This window comes from Myxine glutinosa, chromosome 4 (genome assembly GCF_964187855.1).
Source record: "Myxine glutinosa chromosome 4, kmMyxGlut1.1, whole genome shotgun sequence".
NCBI classification, from domain to species: domain Eukaryota; kingdom Metazoa; phylum Chordata; class Myxini; order Myxiniformes; family Myxinidae; genus Myxine; species Myxine glutinosa.
Genome location: NC_136264.1, coordinates 56,450,969 through 56,470,820, shown reverse-complemented (window position 1 = coordinate 56,470,820; position 19,852 = coordinate 56,450,969). Strand labels below are relative to the sequence as shown.

At 34.4% G+C, this 19,852-nt stretch overlaps 1 protein-coding gene across 1 annotated transcript in view; it reads left to right on the top strand.

Moving 5' to 3' along the window:
• LOC137425847 (phospholipase A and acyltransferase 1-like) overlaps positions 1 to 19,679 on the top strand; it is a 41,928-nt gene extending 22,249 nt beyond the window's left edge. Inside the window, exon 4 of the mRNA XM_078775730.1 lies at positions 19,416 to 19,679. Within this exon, the coding sequence (XP_078631856.1) occupies positions 19,416 to 19,517 (102 nt within the window). The 3' untranslated portion in view covers positions 19,518 to 19,679. The remainder of the gene's footprint in view (positions 1 to 19,415) is intronic.
• Positions 19,680 to 19,852: the final 173 nt, after the last annotated feature.

Below are 19,852 nucleotides of genomic sequence, written 5' to 3'. Positions count from 1 at the left end.
TAGTACGTCGACAAACACGGGATCCGCAACAGTATTGATGCCTACGATACAAGCGTTTCTGTGAGAAGGTTGCAAAAAGTACCAAATATGTTGAGGCCCAGAACTTGCCACCAATGTTTACAATGTTTCACAATCTGAGAGTGTACTTCCAAATTCAGGGGTGGAAAGGAAATGTTGGACAATTGAAACCAGATGAATGGGGATGGAAGATCAGCGAGGGTCAGTTACTCCCAGTGCAAACTTACTGAGATCTTCAGATGTAACCGCAAGGCGGGGTGCAGCACCACTAAATGTACATGCAAGAAGCATGGCCTTGACTGCTCATGGATGTGTGGAGAGTGTAAAGGTTTGAGTTGTGCTAACTCATCAAGACTGGAGCTCGATGACGAGTGACATCCAAGAACTGGTAATTCATCCAGAAATGGACTTATCATATTCCCTTATCTTGAAAATATGGGTATTACACATTTCACTTGTCAAGATTGTTTCAAGAGATAGAGAGTTCTGGCAGAATTTTTTTTTTGAATAACGGTGGCATCTAATTTGTATACTTCATTGAATTGTGTGCATATAATTGATCCAGAAATGAAATTTTCATAATCATCAACCTTGGAAATATGGGTCTACCTACTTAATTTCTCATGATTGGATACTTAGACACAGAATTACTGTGGAAAATTGATTTTTTCCTCATGGCGGCAGCTAATTTGCATATTATGCAAATTTGACGCCTTTCTGCCAAATATATTTTGGTATACTTTTAGTATGGTGTTTAGGGGACATTCCTGAAATGCATAGGAGTGAAAAACATTCTGTTGCAATTAGTGGTGGGTCAAGCCACTACTTTGACTGGACTATTTGTTCCCTAACTCTGTCATAACCTATCCTCGTGACAATGAATCGGTTGCAAGGTTTTTAGCTCACCTGGAACAAAGTTCAGGGGAGCTTATGCGATGGCGCATTGTCCGTCCGTCCGTCAAGGGTGGGGGGGGGGGGGCAGGGGGGTTTGGTGTTGCCCCCCAAAATAGACACATAACTTTAATCACCCATGATGTACCAATGTTTGTTCAGAGCATTCGAAATATTGGGGGCTTAGGAGGTATATGGGGTTGGGGGAGGAGAGGGTTACCCCCCCAAATAGGTATATATTTTTCTTTGTTTGTTTAAAGCCTTATGATTATGTTAGTATGATTTTAAATGCTGCCCTGTCTCCTAGCAACCATTGAAATTGGTTTAAAACAAGTCAGGAGACGACGATGGTTCACGAGCGAGCGGTATTCAATGACTAAGGACAGTAGTGTAATAATGTTGCTTCTGGGACACCTCCGTTTAACATGGGAAATCCCTATCTAATGTCATTTACCCCCTTGTCTTTTTCAAAAATCATAAACACCTCTATTTCTCCCACCCTCATCTTTATGAACCTTTTGTCTGTAGTACCTATCCTTAATGTTGTTCATTAGACCACTCAAACACTACAAATATTTGTTTTCTCTTATAGACCTATCATCCTTCTTCTACATATCATCTGGCAGATTAATCTTTGACCCATTCACTTCCATATTAATTCTTTCCCTCCCTCATTGCCCCTAAACACCTATATTTCTCTCACCCTGTTCTTTACGAACCTTCTAACCTTTTGACATGTTATCCTTATTCATTAGACCACTTAAACACCTGTGATCCTTCTGACCTCATGGACCTTTTAACCTTTTACTCTTAATATCATCTGGTGAATATAACCCACTCAAACAACGACCCTACAAATATTTGTTTATGCGTGGGAAATAATTTAATTCTCTTGCCACTCTCTTCACCATCTAATATATTAACAAAAAAGATGATTGAGTTTGGTTCTTTATTAAGATATTTTAACTGAGCTAAGATAAAATGGTAAACCTCCCTCAATGTTCTTGTTTGAGCACCTCCAGTGCCACATACCATTTTTAAATTAAAGTATATATTTTCCTGACAACCATCAAAGTTTTCCGTCCACTCAAAAATATTTCCATCTTTTTTACCCAATTCACCGGTATTTAAATTAATTCTCTTATTTGTTTTGTGAATTTTTTTACCAGTTGCCTTTTCAATTATACCTATTTGATATTTTTCACATTCATTATGTTTTCCATTTATATACCAAGGTTGATTACACCTCCACTCTTTAGTCTGGTTGATACTTGGTTCTATCATTTATATAATAGTAAAAAAGGCGGCGGTAGCCCGTTAAAATCCCCAACCCCCCCTTTTTAACTTATCACTTATATATATCTTATCACTTATGTATATCTTATCACTTATATATATCTTATCACTTATATATATCTTATCACTTATATATATCTTATCACTTATATACTTATATAACCATAAGGGAGACTATCAATTCCATTTTCTAAAATAAACCTCTTATCATCAAAAGCCCCCAATGCTTTCTTATTCACCTCTTCTGAATATAATTGATGTTTATAACTTCTTATTCCATTAATCTTTCTAAACTCTTCTTTCTTTGTTGTTAAACAGTTATAATAATCCTTAAAGTTTATTGTTTCTTTAATGACATTTTTCTTTACACCTTTTAATTTCTTATCAGTTTTTTCAACGTTATTCACAATGTATTTATAAGCATAAGCCTTAGACCTCAATCCCACAAATTCACTCATGACATTTCCTCCTAATTCATCCTTGAACTTTCCAATCACCTTTTTATTTTTAGAAGAGAACAACTCACTCTCTGGACTGTAATTACTCGTGTCATAGATATTAATGTCTCTTTTCATGTCTGAATAAACATCGTTGGTATTAATTTTCAAAATAAAACTATCTGTATCCATATAAAGTAGATTAACATCATTTTGATATTTCTTCCTCAAGTTATTATAAAAGTAATCATACATTAATGACTTTGATAAATCAAGAATTGTTGTCCCAATATAAATAGGTTTGTTCATTTCAATACTCTCTTTAATCAAATGGATCGCACAAAAGTTCTCAGTAAAGACCTCAGCTCGAGTAAAACTCGGTCTATTAATTAATTTTGATGCTTGTTCCCAAGATGTTGATAATCTGATATTTTGTCTTTTCCTCACATTCTCCATAGTCTTACCAAAGACCGCATTATTCATCAATTTATAAAAGTCTTTCTCAAAATCTGTTTTTGACTCTGTTCTTCTTTGTGTATTAAAATCAATGTACCCCTTTAACCAATGACTTTGATTGAACTTTAGAACCCTATGGATCTTCTCTACTCTTAGACCTTTTGATAAATATTGTCGCAAATTTCTTTGGTGTAGAACATAATTTTTCTTGTTATATAATGTAGTAAGTAATTTTTCTGTTGATTCACCTATATCAAACGATCGTTGATAATCACTCAACCATTCTTTCTTTGGACTTTCTTTCTCACAAGCAAATGGGAGATCTTTGTGTAGGTTATGGAGTTCCTCTGGATATTTTAAATCAATTTCAAAATAATAACCAACTTTTTCTTCATCCAATTCTTTTTGTGTAGAGATACATACATCTTGTAAAACGTTTTTGTAGTCTTTTTCCTTTACCCATCTAAGTTTTCCATAAGGAAGAGCCTGAGACATTGCCCAGCCATACAGGTTGTTTGCGTCATAGTACATCAAGTAAGAACTCTCTTTCGTTGGATCATAATTTGGAAGATATTTGTTATTTGCTTTTGCGTATCTACTCGAGCAGACTTGTGAAATTCCACCTCTTTTTGCCTTTTCAATCATCAAAAGCATATCAACATCGGTTATCAAATCCAAATCTTGTTTTGTCATTTTCAACATCGCACTCCAGGCCAATCCAGGTGCTGTGTAGTAGTGAGCAGGATCCAATCCATATCCAGTGCGACAAACAGATCTAAAGGCTTCAAATACATCGGCCAATAAAAGCACATCAGTTTTGAGATACAAATCGTGATACTCGCCAAGATTCCTGATGTTATATTTTTCCCAAACATTTTGTGCGTGTACATAATCTTTATCAGATATATTACTGTTGTTTAATTTGTTATAGAAATTTTCTTTTGAAGGAAGTTGTGTTTCATTGAATCTCTCAAATGAGTCCATATAGTCATAGGGGTAAATTCCCTTTTGTGTTAGAAAATCTTTATCTAAAAAATACTCTGAAAGACATGGAAACTCTTTTAGATTTTGAACCAAGTTAACCAATGGACTTGCCATGAATTTAAATGTATCAAGAAATCTGATATGAGTAATAGGAGATGTGTGAATTGTTTTTGTGAATGAAATGTATTTCTGATCCGTGTTTGGAATTGCTGAGATACTTCCAGAAGTCTTTGAGAGTTCCTTGATAAATAGATGTGTATCATAATGAGCGTTGTTATGAAGAAAGACAGGAATGAAAGAGGGGAGTTGATAATTAATATTACAACTTTGATGAGCCAGACCTCTATATTTACCAGTGAGATGACAATGGTCTCTAACCTTTAGACCTTTACCAATTTTCTCCTCACAAATATGACAGACATTGTTTTTTATAAATTCCCTTTTTTCTTTACTTGTTAAGGACATTGGTTTATTGGTTTCTCTCATTATCTTGGTTAATCGAACACAGTCTTTTTCTAGTCGTTTCACAAACTCCTCTGGGGTATTTGAGCCTCTATACATCTCTAACTTGTTATATTTATCACCAACGGATGATTTGATATAATAACAAAAACCACAAGGAGTATGTTTTTGATATTTATTTGTGTATGATTCTTTTGGATCTGGAGAAGCAGTATCTATTTTTTCTAAAATACTTTCAAAATCAGCATATATAACAAATGGATGTTTGATCTTTTTATTTTCATCTTTGAATGTGATCTTTGAGCCTTCTTTAGGCATATTGATTACCGTTGATTTATGTTCGCCACAATAATTTGAATGTTTATCTAATCTTTCTTGTGAATTGAAGAAGTTAAGACAACGCAAACAAATATATATTTTATTTGTTCTCTTACAGACTTGTGGTTTTATTAATTTAGCAATATCTTTGATGTATGTATAATGTGAATTTTCGTCTGAATTAAAATATAGAAGATTAATATGAGTTTGTTTACAATTGTCAGAAAGCTTTAAAACCTGAATGTTGTTTGTTTCTGTTAGACCATAAACATTAACTGATAAATTATTCATCTTTTCAAATTTAGGAATATCATTTAAAGTCATCGGAAACTTTAGATCTTTCGTATTTAATGTATTCTCATATTTTTTATAATGAGATACTCTTTCATCATGAAAATGTGGAGGATGTAAGTGTGCTAAAATAGACCAGAGAAAACATTTATTGTCTTTATTTTTGATATTGATAACTGCTTTTCTATTTTTGATAACACTGGGTAAATCAATGTAAGAAGAAGCTTTTAGAGGATCTGATTTAAGAATATGAATGTCTATGTAAATAATTTTTCCTATATTGAATCCACTTCCTACGATTGAATTATCCACATCTTGCTCTTGTTTAATAAGTTCATCATAGACTCCTGATGTTTTAAAATCTTGATATGAAGATATAAAGTGTGGCTCAGTTCTCATGTATGGTGCATCTATAACTCCTTCATCCTTTGTCATTTCTAATTTTACTCCCATATAAAATTTAAGTGGTTTCATTTCCTTTAGTGTTTTTTCAATCAACGTTTGAACAGCAGGTTTAACTATTTCTACAGCATCAACTATAGACTCTGGTTCAGGAGGTTTGAAGTTAAAGACTCTTATTTTAATATGTCCTTTGAATGCTCCATCAGAGTTTTTAGTTGTGATAAAATTTGATAAATGTAGATTTGTTTTAAGATGTATTTTGAAGCCTTTCTTGAGGATATTTTTATTACATGTAGAACAGTGTTTTGTTTCAGGTGGAAGAGGGGAAAGTTTGTTTAAAATGTTGTATGTATGTTTTGCGGTGAGAATATGTTGTTTATAATATTTTACTTCCTTCTCGCAAGTATCACAATAAACCATATTTATAGCGTGAGAAAACGTGGTGTTTTATATATATCACTGTGCTTAAAATAAAACACTTTTGAGCTTTACAGCTCCGTTTTATATATATCGCTGTGCTTAAACTAAAACACTTTTTCACTCAGAATCATCTAAGTCATAACTATCACATGAATACTCAGAATCATACTCAGAGTCATCAATAAAGCTACTCTCATAACTATCATTTGAGCACAAACTATTAGTATCATAACTATCATCTGTGTTCAATGAAATACTATCATCACCATCGTCCGAGTTCAATGAAATACTATCATCACTATCGTCCGAGTTCAATGAAATAGTAAAATCTTCACTGCTGTAATGACTCATATTTAATTAGCAGAAAAAACCTTTCCATCTATACCAATATACTTTCTTTCATTAACGGATTCAATCTCTACATTTTTAATATCAAAAGTTATCTTTAAATAATCTCTAACTATCATAGAACGAAATGACATTTCACCAGAAATATTAACATCATTCATTTTACTTAGATCTACACCCTTTGGATTATTAAAGAAAATACAAATGTCTCCTCTAGAATTATTAATGGTCTTATCATTCTTTTTCAAAGTATCGTGGTCAATCACTTTTTCAAGCTTTGAATAAATTGCCAGGAGTAGAGGAGAAACTTTTGTTAGATTTACTTTAATGGATGTCTTTCCAGGTATAGTTAGAGCTCTTCCTTTAAATGAAATAGAGGGGCTCATGTTATTTTCCATAACTGGTTTTACCCAAAAATTTCCATATTTATCTTTGTTCAATTTAACATCTTTGACATATTTTTCTATATCTTCCACCGAAGTAGAGATTGATTGAAATTTGTCTTTTGTGCTTTGAAACATTGTATTTATTAATGAATAAACTTGCGTTTAGTTTAAGTAAAAATTTACTATATAAATATGATAAGTTCTGAAGGATATTTAGAATTTCCAGACTCTCCATATGATAAATTAGAGAATTGTCCAGCTTGTGATAGAATAGGGCTTAATAATGAGGGTTCATATAAACAATGTTTATTCTGTGATTATATTCTAATTAATGATAATAAGAAATATAAAAAAACATATAACTCTTTTAAATTAGAACCAAAAATGAATTACTTTACAAGATTAATAAGAGAGATGAATGTTAAGCATTATGGTGATAATACACCATTTCTTACAAGGAAAGAGACTCTTTGTATTGAGGAAATGTATAAGGGTTTAATGATATTTATTATTCAAAATAATTTTAATGGAAATGTTAATACAAGATACTATATAAATAAAATAATGAATTATTTTGAAATTAAACCCGAACTCAGGATAAAATATAGAGTTTCTAAAATAGCTCAAAAAAAGTTAGATGACTTGTTTTCCAAATATATAAATGAATGATTTTTTACCCGTTTGGGAAAATAAGATAAAGTTTAATAACCATAAAAACATTCCAAATTCATTGAGATGTCTAATAGTTGGTTCAAGCGGATGTGGGAAAACCTGTTTACTTTTAAAGATGCTCCTTGGTCCTAATTTTTTAGATTATGATAATTTAATAATTTTTACAAAGTCAAGTTTTCAACCCGAGTATCAACTACTCTCACAGGGTTTTAATGCAGGTCTTAAAAAGGAAGACATTATCGGTTTATTTAAACTTCAAAACAAACTGAATGATTATAATATTGAAGATATAATACAATTATTTTGTGATACACAGAAATCAAAATCGAAACCCATAACTTGTATTCTCAGTGATAATACGGATGATATACCTTCACCTCAAGATTTAGATAAATCAAAAAAGAACCTCGTCATCTTTGATGATTGTGTTAATGAGAGAAACCAAACAGTAATGGATAGCTACTATACAAGAGGGAGACATTCTTCTTGTAATTGTATATATCTTAGTCAATCATATTTTCAACTCCCTCGACGCTCAATAAGAAACAATGCCAATACTTTTATTTTATTTAAGTTAAATTCAATAGATGTAAATAATTTTTGGAGAGATAATTGCTCTACGTTATGTAGTAAAAAAGAATTTGAAAATTATATGAAACACACGATTGGAAAATATAAATATATTGTTGTGAAACAAGATGAGATACTAAATGATATTTTTCAATAAATAAATACAGAAAATGAATACCGAAGAAAGAGAAAGAAAGTTTAAGGAACATCAACAATTAGTTTCAAAAGTTGTTAAACAACAGGAAGAGATAAAGAAGAAACGGAGACAGAAACTAACTGGTGAAGAAGCCTTTGAAAGAAAACAAGAGAAATTCTTTAAACCACTTTTGAAAACTCAACACTCACCTACAGTTCCCACGGTAGAATTTACTCCGAAAAAACTTCAAATGCTCAAAGATTTTAGTCAGATAACAAAACAAGAACTTGGTGAATTAGAATATGATGACGAGGGATTATTTCGGAAACTTGAGCAGGTAAATCAACCCCCTAATTATGTTGTGGAAGCTCTTCAAAACAATGAATATTCGGCGGGTTCAAAAACCAGAGCAGGTCTCATTCCAACAGAAGAACCAGCAGTGTTTCATCTTGTGGAAGAAAAGGTATTGATATTTAATGATGAATTGATGTTCTTGAGTTCTACTCAACCAAATGTTAAATTAACTCCAAGATTAATGTTTCTTCTAACAAACCCCGGATTCAGCGGTTCAAAATATTTTGAGGAACCACTTGATATGGAAAGAGAGGAAGATAGGGTATATATTGAGTTGTTAAATGCACTTGATTATGGAGTTTCTGTTGCTGGTAAAAGTAAGAAGAATGAGAAGGAGAAACATATTATTGATGCTTTAAGTAAGCTTGGTTCGGGTGTTAGTTTTCTTCCAAATGACCCATCACAATTAGTTAATAGGCTATTATTGTTGTTAGGTAGTAAGAAGGCTGGAAACAACAATTGTTTTAATGAATCCTCAGCCATTTTAGATCAGTTGATGAACATGAAAATAATTAATAAATGTCAATACAAAGATATTTTATTAGATATTAAATAAGATGAGAAGCACAATTCTTAGTTTTAATTTCACAACGAGCGATTACACAGCTTCATTCCCTTACCCACTACAACTTGACCCCCTTACCTCATATGAGGCATCTTTGTTGTCAATGGAAACTTACAATACCCTTTTTAATATCACAGAGAAAAACAACAAGTTTAGTTATAATCCAGGAAGTGGATATAAAACTATAACCGTTTCACCTGGAGCTTACGAGATTTCTCAAATATCTTCAGAAGTCTCTCGCCTTATGAAAGAAAAAGGTGATGAACCAAAAAATATTGTAATAGATATTCAAACACACACTTCAAAATCAACTATTAAACTTAAAAATAATTATAAAGTTGATTTCACGATTGAAAATTCGTTTAGAGAGCTATTGGGTTTCTCTTCAAAAAAGATTGAAACTAACGGGACGTTTTACAGTGATAATGTTATCCAAATATCCTCCGGTATAAATTCAGTATTAATTCATTGTGATTTGATTGATGGTGCTTATAACGATGGAATAAGAACAAATACAATATTTTCATTCAGTGCATACTCAACCCCGATTGGTTATAAATTTAATATGGAACCAAAAAATCTTGTCTATTTACCTGTGTCAGGAAAAACCATATACAGAGTAAGTTTTAGGATAACCGACCAAGATAATCGTATGATATCCTTTAATGATGAAATTCTATCCATCAGAATTCACCTACGTGAAGTTTTTCAATAAATAAATAATGGTTATTGTGAGAAAACACGAGTTGGGAAAATATAAAATAATTACAGGGGAGGGCATGTTCCTTTCACCAGACTATACAAGGTATGTGGGTAGAGGATACTATAAACCTAAGAGACAACGAGGTGTAGGTCATCAATTTCGAAATAAAGGAGATGGGATAATTGATACTCTAATGGGTATTGGTTCAACCATCGTTAAACATAAAGACCTAATTGGTTCAACTGCTTCTGCCGTGGGCTCCGTTGCGGGTGCTATAAAGAGTATAAAAGATGCTCAAAAGGAGTCTCATAAATTACAAGCAATCAAAGAAATAAAAAAAGGTAAAACTCAACTATCTTCACAAGAACGACAAAAAATCATTAAAATACTTGGGTCAGGGTTTCAACAATTTTAATGCTATATAAATACAAGTATGGAAGCGATTGATAGTATCTATGATTTGGATGATACGATTATCATTTCAAACTCCACTAAAAAGGAAGACTATTTTAAGGTAAATGCTATAACAGGAACAGACTGGAATTCAAACGGAACAAAAAGTTTTGAAATAAATAATCAACAAACTTACTTGAATATAGCTGATAGTTTCTTGCTGTGTAAATTTAAATTCACAAAGGCTGCGAATAATACTAATGCTACACTCGTAAATGATTTCTTCTGGAAAATGTTTGACAGTGTCCGCCTGTATATTGGAACACAAGAGGTTGAAGCGGTTGATTATGTCTCTGCTACATCTGAAATGATGAAATTTACACTATATTCGTTTAGTGATAGAATGGGTAAGGGAGCTGTTGAAGGTTTTATTCCTGATATGTCAACGGGTACAAACGCAGACCCTGGTTATAGTCAAAGGAAGTCAATGTATAATGATGAAACAAAAGCAGTGAATAGTTTTACCGTAGCAGTACCTCTTAAAGGTATATTTGGATTTTGCGATTATGATAAAGTTTTGTATGGTCTTAAAATTAGATTTCAACTACAAAGGAATGATAATGTAAATAGGTTGCTTTTTGGGGATGAAAATGCTTTTGGAGACAACAATAAATTTGTTATTAATGATTTGTGTTGGTATATCAGTGAATATACTCCTAATCTTAAAACGGAAGAGATGTTAAATAGAAGACTTAACTCAAAGAAACCGCTAAATGTATCATACCTTAAAAGAAGATGTCAACACGTTAAACTGGAACACACTACCTACACTTGGAATTTGGGTGTTCTTCAAGGAAAGCCACGATACCTCTGGCTCATTTTTAAAAAACCAGATGGAGAGGACGGTACTAATAAGAATAATGCGCTGAGTGATAATGCTAAGGTGAAACAACTTCGGGTTTCTCTTGATGGCACATTTTATCCGCGAGATAGATTGGAAATTGATTGGGAAAAAAATGATTATGCGGAAGCCTACAAGTCCTACCAAAAGGTGTGTGAAAGTAATGGTAATAATGATCCTATTTTGGATATGGTTGCATTTAAAGGTTTATATACAATCTACGCAATTGACCTGAGTTCTCAAAAGGAAACTATAAAGTCTAATCGAGTGGATACTTCTCTATACATTGAAAGAGGGGAGAATGAAGAAGTTGATGCTTATTGTTTGCTTTTGGAGGAAACAGAATTACAGATTAATACAGATAATGGTGTTATGATTAATATCACATAGGTTTTTTCTCATAAATAAATGGTTGGGGTATATGTTAATCAAATCAATCTTAATAAATTAACATCTTGTATTCAAAATCAAAAGCCTTGTATTATTAATGTTAATACAATTCAAAGAAAAGGAGCTGTAAGAATTGATGTTTTACTCACACACACACAAGTAAAAACACTAAATGATGTTGGATCACTTAAAATTAAAATGACGAAACCTATGTTAAAGAAATATTCAATAGACGAGTCAAGAGGAGGATTTCTCCCGTTTCTAATTCCTTTATTTGCTGGTTTAAGTGCGGCGGGAGCATTGACTGGTGGTATTTCAGCAGCGGTAAAAACTGCTAACGAAAGGAAGGCACAACTAAAAGCTCAAAAAGAATTGGAAAGACATAACAAGGAGTTGGAGAAACAAATTAGTGGAAGTGGTGTAATTGTAGATTTTGCTCAAAAACTTGAAAGTCTACCTGATAAAGCTAGATTGTTGGTTGGTGATATGCTTTCCTCTATCGCTCAAGCGGGTGTTAAACTAACTAAACGGGGTAATGGATTGTATCTTTCTCATAAATAAATGGATAAATGGTTTAAACAATTTGGAAAGAATACAACGTCAAATATAGAACTAGCCAAGTATTGTAAAACACTAAAAATTGATAATGTGGTAATCTGTATGAGAGATGAATTAATACATATAAATAAGAATACAAAGAATATTATTATGAATTTAGACACACAGAATGGTTCTCATTGGGTTTGTATTCATAATAGTCAGGATAAATATTATTTTGATAGTTATGGTATGCCACCACCTGTTGAAGTAATACAATTCTTACAGAATGGTGTTTATCAAACATTTCAAGTTCAAGAAATTAATTCTAAATGTTGTGGTCAATTATGTTTATATGTATTATTTCAACTCAACAATAATGAAAAGTTTTATGATATCATTTTTAATCTAATATAAATGACTTATGTTGGAAAAGATGGTTCTATCTTTGGAAAATCCTCTCAGGATATTGATTTATCAAATTATTATACAAAGGCACAGGTTGAACGACAAAAATATAGTGTAAGTAAAAATATTAATATGAAGAATACTTATAAATTAATCAATTATCCAAACCCTACAGATGCGAATGACTTAATTAGATTAAGTGATTTATCACAATATATATTTTTAAAGAAAACAGCACGTTTTGTGAAAGAAGTAAAATTTACAACCACAACACCTGGTTATACTGACCATACACCTTTCCTCATTGAATTTAACTACCTGCTTACAATTGAATTTTATAAAGAAGGACATTTAGTTAATATGCGAATTAATAAATGGGGGTATGATATGCCTGATTTAGGGTATAATTGGTCTTTTTCAATAAACATAGAAGACCTACATGATTTAAATCAGTCTCGTAAAGAAGAATATTATCCACTTGGTGAAGATAAGGATTTATGTGGAAGTACAATTAGTAAACAACAAATACGTGATTTTAAGAAAATAAAAATATATGATAGTATAGCGATGGTTCGCATGACAAAGAAGGAAGGTAATGAGATAAGGATAGAAAGCCGAGGAATACAAACCGATTTGGTAGTGGGAAGATGGGGTGGTATTACCTGTCATAATATTAATCTCACATATATTTCTGATACATAAATGGCAGGAAGAAGACTACAAGAGAATTATAATTTTTGTATTCAAGGATACCTACAAGAAAAGGGTGCTCGGTATTACATACCTTATGATTTGGAGCATATACATGGGAATTTTGTCATAAAAAACTGGCCTTATACTGATATTGTTAAACCCACAAATAGAGACTTGTTTAAAATATTAAATAAAAATGAACTTCTCAAAGTTATGAAATATAAAACTCTTTTAGAAATCGTCAACAAATCTTATTGGTATCCTATTATGAGAAAAATAATTATAGATACAAGAATATCTCAAAATCCAGATGAGTATATGTATAATATTCTTTGGGGTTCAAACTCAAGGGTAGCAAGGGATGAGGAAGGAGTTGAAGAAGAGAAGGAGGAAAGAGAGAAAAAGGAGAAGGAGGAAAGGGAGAGGGAGGAGAAGGAGGAGAGGGAGAAAAAGGAGGAGAAGGAGGAGAGGGAGAAAAAGGAGAAGGAGGAAAGGGAGAAAAGGGAGAAGGAGGAAAGAGAGAAAAAGGAGAAGGAGGAAAGGGAGAGGGAGAAAATGGAGGAGGAGGAGAGGGAGCAAAGAGAGAGGGAGGAAAAATATAAAAAGATGGAAATCACTGAGATTCATAAAAGATTGAGTGTATTAAAGCAAATAAATCAATCTCAACGCACCGAAGAGGAAATTAAAGAATTAACAACTCTTATGAAGATAATGGTTTCAAAAATAAGAACGTCAATGTCTTCAATTTCAGAGATTTAAACGAGAAAGTGGTGAAGAAGAAGAAGAAGAAGAAGGAAAAGATTATGTGATTGATGATGTTGGTGTCATTGACTTTAGTTAGTTTTTATTTGTAAATAAATGGAGGAGAGAGTGAAGGCATTCCTTAGGATTCTTTATGTTTTAAAAATAAAGATTGAAATGTATATGTTGAAAACCAAAAAGGTTTTGATACTCTGTCGGAATTTTTCTGATAAATAAATATGAGTTATTGTCTCAAATGTAAAAAGAAAACTAAATCTAAAAATATCTCTTATGTTAAAGCTAAAAATAATAGAGTTTATCAAAAAGGAATATGTCAAGTATGTGGCTCTAAAAAGTGCCAATTCATCTCTCCTAAAAGAGGAGGAGACATACAAAAGTTTCTGTCAGGAAGTAAATTTACAACAACTGGAATTCCAGGGGAATTACACCTTCCAGGGTATTCTTTCTGTGGTCCAGGAACAAACTTGGATAAAAGATTAGATGAGGCTGACAATCCTAAACCTTGGTCTAAACCTACAAATAGGGTTGACGAAGTGTGTATGAAGCATGATATTGCTTATGGGAAAACCACTACGTTGACTGAAAAACATAAAGCCGACAGCGAAATGTTGTATAATTTGTCTTTGATACAAAATCCAACGTTGAGAGAGAAAGTTGATAGGTTTATTGTGAGAAATTTGATAAATGCTAAATTGAAACTTGGTCTTGGTTATTCCTCAAAAAACTATTAGGCTCTAATGATGTCATCAAGACTGAGGAGCTTTTGGCTGAAGAATTACACAAACCTATAATCACAAAGTTTAAAAGAAGGAAGGTTTATTCTAAATACACCGACCACATATGGTCCGCTGATTTAATTGAATTGAATAATGACAGGGGATACAGGTATGCTTTAACCGTTATTGATTTGAGGAGTAGATTTGCCTGGGTTGTCCCTTTAAAAAATAAAAGGGGTGATACTTTAATGTTAGCCTTTAAGCTAATATTTGATCGGGATAAAAGGAAACCAAAGAAGTTATGGACTGATGAGGGAACAGAGTTCTATAACAAAATATTCATGAAATTTCTTAAGGGGAAGGGTATTAAATTATACAGCACCTTTAATGAAGGAAAGGCAGTTGTTATTGAGCGTTTTAATCGTACTTTGAAAGAGAAATTATATAAAAAATTCACAGAACTCGGTTCTCAAAAATGGGTGTATTTAATGCAGGATATTGTCGATAATTACAATAATACAGTTCATTCATCAACAAAATCAAAACCATCGGAAACATTTACAAAATTAGAATATGAAAAGGAGATTAATTTGAGAAAGCCCAAGTTTAAAGTTGGTGATATTGTAAGGATATACAAATGGAAAAGTCATTTTGAGAAAGGTTATACACAAAAATGGACTCGTGAATTATTTAAAATCATTGATGTAATGGATACAGTCCCTTGGACCTACAAATTATATGATTTAAATGGAGAAGAAATCTTGGGTTCATTTTACTCACAAGAATTACAAAAAACACAAGTAAGCAGATAATACCCTTGAAAATAATAAATAAATAAATAAAATGTAATGGGGATACGTTTTTAAATCTGTGAACCCCAAACACAGAATCCCACAACTTTTTAGTTGGGGCTTAACTTTTGTGTGTGTATAATGGGGATACGTTTTTAAATCTGTGAACCCCAAACACAGAATCCCACAACTTTTTAGTTGGGGCTTAACTTTTGTGTGTGTATAATGGGGATACGTTTTTAAATCTGTGAACCCCAAACACAGAATCCCACAACTTTTTAGTTGGGGCTTAACTTTTGTGTGTGTATAATGGGGATACGTTTTTAAATCTGTGAACCCCAAACACAGAATCCCACAACTTTTTAGTTGGGGCTTAACTTTTGTGTGTGTGTGTATGTGCGAGTGAGTCATAATAATATACAAACCCTAACCCAACCCAAGCCCTAACCCAACCCCATCCCTAACCCAAACCCATCCCTAACCCAACCCATCCCTAACCCAACCCCATCCCTAACCCAACCCCATCCCTAACCCAACCCCATCCCTAACCCAACCCCATCCCTAACCCAACCCCATCCCTAACCCAACCCCAACCCTAACCCAACCCCATCCCTAACCCAACCCCATCCCTAACCCAACCCATCCCTAACCCTCACATTCAAAATCCCAACCCTAACCCAATCCCATCCCTAACCCAACCCCAACCCTAACCCTCACATTCAAAATCCCAACCCTAACCCAACCCATCCCTAACCCAACCCCATCCCTAACCCAACCCCATCCCTAACCCAACCCCAACCCTAACCCTCACATTCAAAATCCCAACCCTAACCCAACCCCATCCCTAACCCTCACATTCAAAATCCCAACCCTAACCCAACCCCATCCCTAACCCTCACATTCAAAATCCCACCCAAACCCTAACATAATCTTTCTTTTCTTCTTTTTTAAATACGTATTTCTTTTTTTTTTTTTCCTCTTCCTCCAATTCTGTCTTTCAAGGCTTTTAAGTTTGAAGAAGTAGAAATGGGAAGAAAGAATTTTCCAGCATTTTCTTCCTCGAACTTTCTTGATATTGCTTAAATCAAGCGTCATTAAATAAAGAACATTGTTCATTGCTTTAGAATCCAAAGAGTCTCCAAGAGGAACCCCACAGGTAGAGTCTCCAAAATAAAACCAACTTTCCAAGTTCCCAAGGTATAACCACATTCCTGTTGAGCCTCCAAGATAGGTATCACATTCCGAGTCATCAAAACAAAACCCCCATTCCGAGTCTCCAAAACGAAACCAGTTTTCAAAGTCTCCAAGGTAAAACTCTTTTCCTAATTTTATGAAATTTAGTGAGTCTCCAAGGTAGGCTCCACAGTTAGAACCATCTAGGCAGACCTCATAATTAGTTTTTCCCAAATTTAGTGAGTCTCCAAGGTAGGCTCCACAGTTAGAACCATCTAGGCAAACCTCATAATTTGTTTTTCCCAAATTTAGTGAGTCTCCAAGGTAGGCTCCACAGTTAGAACCATCTAGGCAGACCTCATAATTTGTTTTTCCCAAATTTAGTGAGTCTCCAAGGTAGGCTCCACAGTTAGAACCATCTAGGCAAACCTCATAATTTGTTTTTCCCAAATTTAGTGAGTCTCCAAGGTAGGCTCCACAGTTAGAACCATCTAGGCAGACCTCATAATTTGTTTTTCCCAAATTTAGTGAGTCTCCAAGGTAGGCTCCACAGTTAGAACCATCTAGGCAGACCTCATAATTTGTTTTTCCCAAATTCAGTGAGTCTCCAAGGTAGGCTCCACAGTTAGAACCATCTAGGCAAACCTCATAATTTGTTTTTCCCAAATTTAGTGAGTCTCCAAGGTAGGCTCCACAGTTAGAACCATCTAGGCAGACCTCATAATTTGTTTTTCCCAAATTCAGTGAGTCTCCAAGGTAGGCTCCACAGTTAGAACCATCTAGGCAAACCTCATAATTTGTTTTTCCCAAATTTAGTGAGTCTCCAAGGTAGGCTCCACAGTTAGAACCATCTAGGCAGACCTCATAATTTGTTTTTCCCAAATTTAGTGAGTCTCCAAGGTATAACTCTTTGGCTGGGTCATCAAGGTAGAACTCGTTCAGTGGGTTTTGTTTTGATAACTCACAATAAGTATCATCATGGTAGAACTCTTTTTCAGGATTTTGTGGATCTCCAAGGTATAACTCTTTGGCTGGGTCATCAAGGTAGAACTCGTTCTGTGGGTCTTGGTTGTTCAAAAGATCTTCAAACAAAAAAATAACTTTATCCCAAGTTGTGTTAAAAGTAGAATTTTCATTTCGTAGCTCAGATACAATTTCCTCCATCGACAAGAGGTTCGAGTCCAGTTCATCAATCTGAAGGTTGAGCGCTACACAGGTAGTAGGACTCCAAGGAATAGCAAAGTTATCCCATTCCATTTCGGCATAGGAGTCCATTCTCAAGTGAAGCAGAAAGCGTGTTTGAAAAAGCCTGTGTGGTCGGTGCCTTTTATAAGAAGGGCTGGGTGTGTGTCATTTCCTGTGGAAATTCCCTGGGCGTGTCTTAACTGGAAATGATGTGATGGAAATTCCCTGAAAATGATGTTATGTATTACCTGGAAATGATACAATGCTGAAGAGTTTATAAAGTGGGTGGGACTTAGCAAAAGTGGGAGGAGCTTAGCAAAAGTGGGCGGGGCTTAGTAAAAAGTGGGCGCGGCTTAACAAAAAGTGGGCGGGGCTTAGTAAAAATGGGCATGGTTTACCAAAAAGTGGGCGGGGCTTACCAAAAAATGGTATGTGGCACTGGAGGCGCTCAAACAAGAACATTGAGGGAGGTTTACCATTTTATCTTAGCTCAGTTAAAATATCTTAATAAAGAACCAAACTCAAACATATTTTTTGTTAATATATTAGATGGTGAAGAGAGTTGTAGGAGAATTAAATTATTTCCCACGCATAAACAAATATTTGTAGGGTCGTTGTTTGAGTGGGTTATATTCACCAGATGATATTAAGAGTAAAAGGTTAAAAGGTCCATGAGGTCAGAAGGATCACAGGTGTTTAAGTGGTCTAATGAATAAGGATAACATGTCAAAAGGTTAGAAGGTTCGTAAAGAACAGGGTGAGAGAAATATAGGTGTTTAGGGGCAATGAGGGAGGGAAAGAATTAATATGGAAGTGAATGGGTCAAAGATTAATCTGCCAGATGATATGTAGAAGAAGGATGATAGGTCTATAAGAGAAAACAAATATTTGTAGTGTTTGAGTGGTCTAATGAACAACATTAAGGATAGGTACTACAGACAAAAGGTTCATAAAGATGAGGGTGGGAGAAATAGAGGTGTTTATGATTTTTGAAAAAGACAAGGGGGTAAATGACATTAGATAGGGATTTCCCATGTTAAACGGAGGTGTCCCAGAAGCAACATTATTACACTACTAAGGACGGACTATAACCGAAACAGACCCGGACAGGCCAGCACCGGAAATGTCAAAACGGTTACTGACCTTGAAATGAGATAGAAAATAATGTATAATCAGTTATGAGGTTAGTTAGCAACACAATACCGAAAATTCGGTGAAAAATGAAATGAAAAAATGGAAAAAAAAGAAAAATCGAGTTCTGTGGGGCTGGACGCATGACATTGGCCTAACCAAATACCGAAACCCCTGTCAGATTCCACCAAACCCCTCGGAGAAGATGTAGCTTGAACTCGATTACCCCCTAAAAAGACATCTTTTTCGGGCGTGGCACCGCCCACAATGGGCGCAATACGCCCACTCCAGGCAGGACACAACTAGATCATGATATCAACCTCCCACCCAAGTTTCATCAAGATCGGATGATATCATCGGGTAGTTATGCTGCGGACAGACAGACACACACAGAGAGACACACACAGACAGACGCACACACATGACGAATATAGTGGTCACCTGATAACTCGTGAACCAATACCCTTAGTCGGTGCAGTATACTGTTTATTATACCAGGTGAGCGCCAGGGGTATTGACCCGATGTTTTAAAATAGGTATGTGCGAGTAGGTTGAAACCAAAGTGTGGATTCTGTCACTTCATGGTGCGAATGTTTTTTACATTTTGTCTTCCCTGCCCCCTGCAGGCTGACCGCGGTGTGGAAGCGATGTCTGCTGCAGTTGTACCGATGGGCGTTGTTGCTGCAGCTTTATCGTTAGGGTTATTGTTTTCACGGCAAAGACAATAGCAGAAAGTGCAACAGATTTGGAAGGAAAGTCTGCAGGTTGTGGCTTCGAGAGACTCGTTTTCTTGAAATAAAAAAGCTCCAGCTGATTTGCTTTGGTACCTCAGGAATGGATTAAATGAACAAATGTGAGTGAACAGATGCAATAAATATTGTAACAGATGAGCTTGGGTGAACAATGCTCCAGTACTGGTTGTTGTTGGTTTAGTGCAAAGGACGTGACGTCATCTGGCGCCGTCCCGCGCATGCTCGGTTGTGCTTTTTGCCCAAGTCATGATCTTCTTCCTTGTTGGGCTCTTTGATTTCCTTAAGCTTGGAGTGTTTAGCGTGAACTCCCA